Source organism: Saccostrea cucullata, unplaced genomic scaffold, assembly GCF_032062105.1.
Source record: "Saccostrea cucullata isolate Sc308-1 unplaced genomic scaffold, CSIRO_AGI_Scuc_v1 ctg1735, whole genome shotgun sequence".
NCBI classification, from domain to species: domain Eukaryota; kingdom Metazoa; phylum Mollusca; class Bivalvia; order Ostreida; family Ostreidae; genus Saccostrea; species Saccostrea cuccullata.
Window position 1 is genome coordinate 117,160 of NW_026924021.1, and position 10,748 is coordinate 127,907.

The window sequence follows — 10,748 nt, forward strand, 5'->3', positions numbered from 1 at the left end:
AAACAACCAGCAAAAATAAAAGAAAAGAACTATTAATTATTTGATTTCCACTGCAATGGCAAGTTTCATTTCTTATTTGCAAAACTACATTGAAAATTTGCTATCAGTTTGTCTTTGAAATATTGCTGCCCTTACAGTTTTAGTTCAGTACTTTTTCATAAAATATTTTATGTCCCTTAAAATATATGTCCTATCTCTAAATAATACTCTCTATAATACTACCTATTCCATAGTTTCAAGCACTTACTAGTAATCAATAACTGGATAGAGATAGATAGATATTCATATCCAAATCACATGCAATTGGTCATTAAATGATAATTTCAAAAAGAATGACAATTACATGCATCAATTCACTATATATATTTTTTTTCATTCCAATTAAAAGTGAAAAAGGAATGTAATAGATGGAGAACTGTATGTTAGGTACAACTAAAACGAAAACAATCAAATAAAGAAACAAAGGAAAAAAGAATTTTAACATATTTCACTGTAAATAAGGTGATGCTAACATGCAACAATGAAATCTTGATGAAATATTTATATCTCACTCCAGAACAAAAAAATATTTGTTCGTTAATAGTTTATATCACTTTTTAATTCATTTCTTTAATGAATAGATTTAGTCCATTGTTTATTTGTTTATACATTGAAGAAATTAATTAAGTTTTATTAAAAACCATTTCTGTATACTATGACAGATTAATATCATTTTTATATCTCTCAGGAGATTCATTTATACAGTATATAAAATTCTTCTTTTATATAATTACTGTCAAAAAAGCATTGTTTTATTTTATGGTACACTTTTATTTTATTTAATGGTGTACGTTACCACTGTTTCTGTTTTAGGTAATATTTCTTTAATCAACATAATAATGCATATTGTCTAACTCTCCTTTGCACACATGTATTTTTTATATATTAAATGCAAAATATTTTGATATGATAACTCTTAAAATAAAAAAGATACATTTTTTTTTTCAAGAAAACCTTTAGAATATATTTGGCAATTAAAAAAGATTTTTTATTTACTGAAATTTGTTTCTCTTTCTACCATGTCAAAAGTAACGATCATGAATTTTAAAATAATTGGCTCTATCATCAATCAATCTTAAAAAATATATTCATTAACAAATTTAATAAATGCGTATTTTAGTGACAGTAAACTATTTGTTAGCAGATTGAAAAATCAAATTGTGTGTTGTGTTTAAGATAGCATGAAAGCTGTGAAGTTAAATATGAATGATCGCCCTCCAATCGATGCGCTTGAAGAGCTGAGACGCTTCTTTTAAGGCTAAGTAAATGTGTTAAAGGTACGCCAACTTATTGCAAGTATCCGAGGGACTGAGACGATATTATTAAACGTCCTAGTATTGTATTTACATAGAAAATTTTAATACTTTATTTAAACTGACCTCTTTAGACCTTGGAAGACTGCCAAAATCTTTGGTTTACATTTATCTCTGTGAAAGTAAACAATTTTAATTTATGAATGTCCAACTAAGTTATACGGCAACCAAAGTGTAATTAAAAAAATCAAGTAATTTCATGATAGATTTTCTCCCGATACAGATTTATTTAAAAAATAATACTTGAATCACTCAAAAAGTACATTCCAATAAGAATATTATTTCATAAACAGAACATTCCGTATAATGAAGCAAGTCAGGCGAGGCAATGCTAGACGAAGTTTTCATCGCTACAGTGACAAGCAGGGGACAATAAAGATGACTTCTATTATGTGCAGCTTTCTCGCTTTTACAGAAATTTATGGAATGCAGTCGTATCCATCATCTGTATGCGAGGTCCAAGGTCGAAACACTGCTCAGGTAGGAGAACAATTTGTTGATACACTAAGGTCAGTTGTCGATACGTTAAGCCACGTGGACGAGTGTCTTGTTTATAAACAAAGCCATGTGACCTAGTCGACCAATCAGAAATCAATGAAGTTGTATACCACGCGGTTTGTTACTCCTTATAAGATTGTGAAGTGTCAACTTTTCTCGCAAATAAAAACGTTGAAAGCAGAATGTTAGCATCGCACAATTTACGATAAGCGTGTAAAAAACCACGTTCGACAAATTACATAACAGTTAGAGGATTGTTTAATTTGATTGTTAATTTGACTTGAGTTGACAAGGCGTCGATATGTTTTTGTTAAGCTTGCTATCTTTGGATTGGGTTGTTACGGGATGTATTATGGTACTTGTATTTTATTTGACTTCTGTTTATATGAGGGACAGGAGACTTCGGTCATTTTTGCCGCCCGGTCCCGTGGCTTGGCCGTTAGTCGGAAACCTGCCTCAAATCATCGGACAGGACCTGCATATAGCGCTTACTAATCTTGCTGACATGTATGGAAATCTAGTCTGGATGAAGATGGGTCGTGAGAATGTTCTTGTGGTCAACAATATGGACGCTGCAGTAGCAAGTCTGGTACGACAAGGGAAGGTTTTCTCCGGACGACCGCGAAAAAGGAAGACAGTAGAGGTTCTGTTAGGAGAAGGTAAAGACATTGTGATGAATGATGTTCTCCCAGAACTGAAGCTACACAGACGGATTGTTCATTCCTTTTTGTCATCGCAAACTCACTCTGATAAAGACAGATTGAAGCTTATTATCATGAGAGAATCAAAAAGTTTGGAAGACAAAATGAAGACATTTTCTAATGAGAATATCTCGTTTGATCCCAAGTTCCAGGTGGCGCGGGTAGTAGCCAACGTGTTGTGTCAGTGTATCCTTAGTAGAAGGTTTGATGATGTTGACGAACAATTTCACGAGCAGTTGAGGATAGTTCAGGACATCGTGGATAGCATAGAAAGCTTCAACATTGTAGACGTTATCCCATGGTTAGAGGTATGTTATTAACCTATTTTCCACCGCAGTTAATATTGTTTCTAATAATATGCTAAAAATAATTTTCTGAAATAAGATTAAAAGCTGATCGTTATTGATATTGAAAGGCTAAAAATGTAAGCCTTAGATCGAAAGTGTTCAATTTTAAATCGTCATTAAATAATTGGTTAAACGGTCATTTATAGAGTCGTCCCAGCTTAACCAGACTAAAGAATTTTGCACTTATGATTCTTCTGAAATTAGGTCTGTCAGGGTCTTATTTATATTCCGAAGAATAATAATGGTATTATGCTTTACTTGCGCAGACATAACAAATAAAATAATTATATCTCAATATCGTTTTATTACAAGTATTGAAGAAAAAATTGAAAAGTAAAAAAAAATCAGAACTTGAGAGTAAAATGATAAAATCTTATTTAATGATGTAATTTTCGGGTAGAGGGGGACTTCATAGTGTATATAACATTTACGTGTTTGCCTCTGTCAGGTATTGAGCCGGTAATAGTACTGGCACAAATCCAAACATGAATGAAATAGCTAAATCGTTTGGTGTAAACTTATTGGCGGATTTTCATTCATTAAATTTTACGCCTTGTGCTTTTTTGCTACTTGGAAGGATATCTGATACCCCGTGTTGTTTTAAATAGAAGGCATAAACCAATAAGATATAGATACTCATCCGGTAATTTAGTATTCACTATACCCATTGAGGAATCAAAGACGAACTGCAGATGTGCTAATTAAAATTAATTGAAACAATTAATTTGCATTCATTTTAGAACGCTGATGACTAAGCATAAATATTTAAAGGATTTTAAGATAAACGAGATGCATTTTTAGTAACGTCACTTAAAATCACACCCTTAAATCCATCATGTTTATTTTTAAAGAAACATTGCACGGTCATCGAATGTTCTCCCGTTAGATTGAATCATTGTAAATCTTATCTTTATGGTGAAAGAGGACCTATCCTTCTTCTAGATATTTGCTTTGATGGGAAAATTTTAGGGGTATCCCTATCGAAAAGTTGATTTAAAAAATAAAATTTTTATCAAATTTTCATGTTATTGGAGCAGTTTGCTGAATAAGTCATGATTATTTTCCCTGTGTCGAATTGCAAAAAGCCGGACTTTTTTGCTCTACATTGTCGCGTTCTTTGCATATCTTTCTTCATGCGTTTAATAGTAAATTTAAATCGCCGGAAGATCATCATTATGAAACAATCGGAAGGGATTGTCGTATCGCAAACTTTTTAAGGAGAAGGAATAGTTCAAATTTTTTTACTTTGTGTGATATATCGAAAAATTACATCATGTGACCAAGGTCGTGTTCCCCACCTTAACAAGTAATGCCTCTTGATCATTGGGGAACTCTTACCAAACACTTTAGCTAGTTCTATAAATATTACAAATGTAATACATATAATTAGATAAATAAACATGTGTAAAAAGAGATATGCGTCTAGGATTTATGAAGTTGAATATCGAGGTCAAGCTAAACAGACCTAGCTGTCAAATTCGCCGCCTGACATATTCTTTGTAACTTATAGCCAGGCATAGACATTTATATGTCTTCAATATACCTAATCTTTTGAAGGGTTAGGAACAAAGTTTTCCTGTATAAATATACCAGGTAGATAAAAATTCTGAAATTGCAAATGGTATATTTACAGTTTATAGACGAGTTTAAAAGATGTCGAACATCTTTAAGAAGATAGAACTTTTACCTGACGACCTTTTAAACTAACTTAAGAATTCGATCTACTTTTTTCAAAATTATTTCGCATATATACATACATATACAGATGTATACAATAAATATGGGACTAAACACACCACAAAGTTAACATACTCGGCATAGTTGATCCTAGACGCGGGGCAGGTTAAAGTCCATCCTTGATGACAATTTAGCGCCAAAACAAATGTCCCTCTTCAATATACTGGGTCAGTAGAGGACGATATCCTTTGTAAAGGTGTTTGTTTACCAAAGAGGCAAATAAAAATCTTACTAAACCTGGTGCCCTATTAAACTTCCACCTCATAACTATGTGTAACCTTTAAGTGATGGTATCTGGGGAGAGGCGGGGGATTGAGAAGTCTTATCATTTATAAGAGGATCAAGGTCATGGATATTGTCTTGTTGTCCACTTGAATAAAAATTCCTTGAAACGTTTTGTATTGTTGTTATCACCTTTTATTACAATTTTGCATCTTAGACCATAATAATTTGTCTGATGTTTGGAAACTTTTGTTATCAAATGATTAACAGACAATCAAGAAAAAAAAATGAAATTAAATTTTTTACATCGAAGTTTCCAGTCGTTACAAAATAATTATTAAATAAGAAATTTGAATAAATCTATTTATATTTTTTTTTCAGCATTTTCCAATTCCCAGTTGGCGGAGATTTTTAACAAGTCTGGAGAAGAAAGACATTTGGATAAACCAAGTGATCCAAGAACATAAAGTACGAAAAACTTCATTTTCTTCATTAATAAAATTAATATATAACAAAAATAGGATTATATTCACAAATATATCTTTCATTTTGATCTTGATGTATTATTTTGAAATACTTTTATCAAAACTTTTTAGTGATTTGGGTAACTATTTTTGAAACAGTTTTTCTTTTTGTTAACTTTTTTCTTTCTGTTTACTACTTTTTTCTTTACGGTAACTATTTTTTCATTAATTTTGGTAATATTTCTAGTTGGGGCTATTGATTAAGTTCAAGGATATAAAGAGGAATAACCTTATTAAGTAAAACATATTAGATTTTTGATAACATAATTAAAGGTCAACAATTTTGAAAGACCTTCGGGAAAATCAGATATACTTTTTATCTTACCTTTGTGTACTATAATGTGAACAAATTTTATTATTCTTTCCAATAACGCAGATGTAATAGTAGGCATTTCACAGACGCTGAACATGTTTTATCCACAAAATCATCTGTTTTATTAACTTTGAAATGTTATGCTACATAATTTCTTGCCATTTAGAAAAGAATCTGGCGGAAATTTATCCTATTAAAAATCTTTATAGCTTAGAAAGGGATATATCAAATAAACTGAAGATTCGAATAATACACTCTGTAATAGGCAGGAATATTAATTATCATATTCCTTAAGGCTAAGGACCAAATTGAGCTTCTTTGAAATTGTATCATTGACCTTATATAAATAGAAATAATGACGTCATTACATTTTTGTTCTATTTTTAGGAAACACGCACAGAAGAAAAGGATAGAGATTTAGTTGACATAATGTTGAAATTGCAACAGGAGGCCATAGAATCAAAAGACGAGGAAGAAATTCGTTTACTATCGGACACAAATATAGGCCATATTGTACACGAACTGTTCGGCGGGGGCATTGAGTCTACCACTATGACTATTTTATGGCTCATGTTATATCTGATTCATAATCCACAGGTGAGTTATTTAAGCTTGGAAAGGATGGAATTGAAATATCCTTGAAACACGCGGGAAAATACTTCAAACGCATTGCGGAAGGTGATGATGTACTAATTAACCGAATCCCTTTAATGATGATGAACACACTAAACCATTAAATCAATTAAAAGATACAAGATACATGCAACTAAATCATAAATGTTGTCAGGGGGAAAATTTACTTAAGCTTAATTATTATAAAATATACTGCAAAATAGAATTATGAGGGAGAATAATTATTTATTAATTGCTTTTTTATGATAATTAGCTGACAACACACATGCTTTTAGTACAAAGATATCTTGACATATTACATCTTAGTTTCTTTGAGGATAAATAAGTAAAAGATTCGACCCATAATGGCATTTGACATTATTTAACGGATAAAAACTAAGATGTAAAACCTTTGATTGTTGGAAATTCAAATATCGGCATTTAGATTCAATTATCATGAAATTCAGCAGATGCCATGCTAATTATAAAACATAATCGTGAATCCAAAATGTGAATGTAAAGCAATATTCTTCATTGTTATCCTTGAATTTTTAATGTTTGCATTCATTGGATATTTCTAAGCAATTTTCTTTAACTTCTTCTGCAGTGGCAGGAAAAAATCTACGAAGAAATCCAAGAAAATACAGAAGTGGGAGAAGACCCGTCTCCTTTTGATCGGGCGAAATACCCGTTGCTAGAGGCAACTGTAAAGGAGACACTGCGCATGGCATGCATACTTCCGGTTGGATTCCCTCACAGAACATTAACAGATACAGAGTAAGCTGATACAAAAATTTGAAAACAAGTTTTAAAAACTCAGTGATTTTTGGTCTTGTAACTAGTTCACAGCAATATAGAATGAAGTTGGTTTTGCCTCACACTAAGAAATACTTTATAGCGTGTTACTAATGATTCAAAGTTTAATATAGCATTAAAAACGTAAAATTCAAAAATCGACTGCCGGAAGTGATAAAAGATGTACTAAGAGTGCTTGAACGCACGTGCTTGTCCCCAACGTGTAATGGTCAGTAGGGCAGGAAGAGAATTTAAATTTCAAAGCAAATATTCCCCGTCTTTATCACTAGACACCTGACCATGAACTATGTACCTAATTTGACCAGACGAAAGTGATTTGCACAAAAAGTTATTAATACCCAGGTAATTGCCACCTTCTAATATCTTAAACAGGGGGAGTAAATAAAAAATTATTTTTCATTTCTCCTTCCAGACCATTTGTTTGTTTATCTGATTATTGGAACAAAGGGAGTATTTCTATATTTAGAATTTTAGAAGAGGATTTTAGGAGGATTGGAAAATGTCCAAGTAGGGAAGTAGTTTAGATGTCTGTTCTATAAACTGGTCAGTTAAAATTTAAAACAAGTTGGTAGAAAAGAATCAGCTTTTGTCTAAAATTTAGAATTTTAGACATTTTAGACATACATTCAACACGTTTTAAAAAAATATAACAATCAAGTTTGTAATGATGATTTTTTTTTTATTTTGGGAGATGAACATGTTACAAATCATACAATAGAGAAATTGAATGCATTCCCAATGATTCATAGCGCCGAGGATCTCAGGAAAAAAAATTAGGGAAAGAAAATATTTTTACACAATTATAGCTCGGTTTATAACAGTAATTTCGATAACTTTTTAAAAATAACTAGTCGCCATTAAAAATATTATTCGACTGAAATTTTCTGTTGACACATTTTTTTTTTTTTTTTTATCTTTTTCTGATATTGAAAATGTCGAGAATTGTATCAAGAAATACAAATCTAAGAAAACATTTAAAAATCTTGGTTGGTGGTTTAAAGAAATTCAAATGAAGTGCAACGTTAGCAAAAGACTTAATTTCGACACGAATTCTACAAAGACCGTCACATACAAGAAAATAAATGTGCAAATGTAAATTTATGATATATGAAATTTATGCTTTTCATTACCTGCATTCCTCGGACCCAAACAAATTAGCATTCGCGAGATTCCACCGCTTTGAGTGGCGTCTGCGATTACAAATTAGTGTGTCGCTGTGAGAAATGCGAGTGACACTTTCTGAGATGATATTTCAAAAGAACGAGTAAAAAAGGTGGTAAACGGATACTTTTCTGAATTCCTCGTTCAGTTTTTCGGCAAAAAGATTGACACATGACGTTTGACAAAACAAAATATTTAGTCGTTGCACTAAGCATTAAAGTCCAAATTTAAGAGTCATGAGAGTCTAATGACTAAATTCCTGGCTTTATTAACACTCTTACTTTCTGATTATTTCCTTCATTATAAACGCCAACATTACGTAATAAAACTTTTCCAAAATTTGTCGTTTTTAGATTTTTGCAAAATTCCCAACAAACATTACACTCTAAAAGTACCGACAAAGAAATTAATTTCATTTAGGATTACTCAATGGTCAAAAGTAACAAAGAAAATGAGGAAAATCGAACTAAACAATTTGTCAAAATTGCTGTCTGGTTCCTCGCAACCTTGTCAATCTTACAGAAATTTTTGTTCTCTACCACAAATGCTCGCTTACAAATGACGGAAAAACAGAGATTAATTCTTCATCGCTTGATAAAAATTGATGCGTTGTTTTTTCCTACATGCTAAATAAGAACAACAAAGAAAAGTTTAAAATAAATACTGCATCCCCAAATGCCTATCATATATGCTGTGATTTATTTTTTGACGTTCGCATCCTTCCGGGAAGTAGCGACAAAAATCGCAAAAATAACAATAAACATTTTTTTTAAAGAAGCAAGATGATTAATTAAGACATTTCTATTATGGATGAGGTATTCCGATTCAATGAATACAAAGAGACAGTTATAAATATGTTCGTTCCGAAAATTATCATGTCGGAAAGTGACTCAGAATCGCTTAGGAATTTTAATGAAATGTATCAAGGACAAGTTTATAATTAACTATAAGGCTAATGAATACTCTTAAATTATCTTTCAGACTAAATGGTTATTACATCCCAGCGGACACCATGGTACTGATGAATATCTGGGCGATACATCACGACAAACACGCCTGGAGGGACCCAGATACCTTCAACCCAGGTAAGTTAAGACCTGGTCAAAGGGCCCCACAACAACGAGACCCCTGCCAATATACTATAAAATATTAATAATTATTTACAATAAACAATTTACTGACCAACACTGAATATTAAATCATTTTTTTTCTTTTAGTACAATTTCAAAGTTATCAACTTGTTTGTTTATAAGATTTACATTGAATTATTAATTTACCTAAATTCTATTTTTTTTCTAGAACGATTCCTGTGTAAACAGTCGGGAGAAAGATACAGTTACCTGCCCTTTGGTATTGGACATCGTGTGTGCCTTGGTTCAAACATTGCCAAAATGTCTGTTTTCTCTTTCTGTGCCAGCCTTATCAAAAACTATAAAATCACTGTCCCAGACGGGGCTCCTTTGCCAGACATGAAACCAAACGCTGGGCTGACCAACCGACCGAAACCTTTCGAAATAAAGCTCATCAAACGCTCTTGAACCTCAAGATGTATTTTTAGTACTGTTTTAATCTCCGGTGAAAGATTAAACGCCACACCCATTCCCAATTGTTTTCAAACTGAAAGGAACTCGCAGACATTTCCAAGATTCTATCATATTTACCACAGAAATCCATATGGACACTTATTTATCTTTAAACTTGTGACCCTCCTGTCATTTGGGAGGGTCCTTCTTTCGTTATTGAACAACAAAGGGCAGCATTTATATTTATTATGTATGTACATGTTATAAATAGATTACCAAACTTTGATATTTTTTATGTTTTGTGTTATTGTTGTCAAATGTTTAATTTATTATTTGTGCTACATTGTATTTTTTGTAAAGCTTGTGTTATTATTTTATATTTTTTCCTTGACGTTAAGTTTCGAAGAGACATATTATTTATTCGCAATATTTTTTTTCACTGATTATTTAAAAACCTTTTTAAAAAACCCTTATATTAATTACATTGTATTATGTATATAGAGTCATGTCATTGTTTTTTAACCAAAGACGATCACTCGTGAAATTTATTTATTATGCCAACAGCTTTTTTTCCCATCCATCTTCGTTATCGTTTTTCATCATTTCGTGCATTCCATATATAATGTTATTTATTGTTGTTGAATATAATTGAATAAAAAAATATTGTAATAAGAAACATTTGTGGTTTTTTTTTTATATTTCCATCATATGAATGAAGGAAATGTTCTAGTTTCCCTTTTTTTTTTTAAATAAAATAAAACAATCTTTTAGTAGAATAAATTCTCGTGGTTAGGATAAAAGATATATCTTTATTTGAGGGTGAATCTTAAGGTCTTTATTAAGTATTAAAGTATTTTTAGAAAATAATTTTTCATCATTTTGCAATTAAAACTAGAAATGGAAGGCAAAATTTTAAGCACTGTATTCAAATTACAGATAAGG

At 31.4% G+C, this 10,748-nt stretch overlaps 1 protein-coding gene across 1 annotated transcript; it reads left to right on the plus strand.

Annotated features, from left to right (window-relative positions):
• The first annotated feature begins 1,994 nt into the window (after positions 1-1,994).
• On the plus strand, positions 1,995-10,462 carry LOC134265507 (steroid 17-alpha-hydroxylase/17,20 lyase-like). The gene is made up of 6 exons (XM_062747726.1): positions 1,995-2,859; positions 5,239-5,325; positions 6,082-6,291; positions 6,914-7,083; positions 9,265-9,368; positions 9,583-10,462. The coding sequence occupies exons 1-6, from the start codon at positions 2,152-2,154 to the stop codon at positions 9,819-9,821; spliced, it is 1,518 nt and encodes a 505-aa protein (XP_062603710.1). The 5' UTR covers positions 1,995-2,151; the 3' UTR covers positions 9,822-10,462.
• Positions 10,463-10,748: the final 286 nt, after the last annotated feature.

Excerpts from the sequence above, each read along its gene's own strand:
- LOC134265507 (XM_062747726.1), top strand. The coding sequence starts at position 2,152 with ATGTTTTTGTTAAGCTTGCTATCTTTGGATTGGGTTGTTACGGGATGT. Across the intron at positions 2,860-5,238 it reads ACGTTATCCCATGGTTAGAG|CATTTTCCAATTCCCAGTTG; the intron begins GTATGTTATTAA and ends TTTTTTTTTCAG. Across the intron at positions 7,084-9,264 it reads AGAACATTAACAGATACAGA|ACTAAATGGTTATTACATCC; the intron begins GTAAGCTGATAC and ends ATTATCTTTCAG.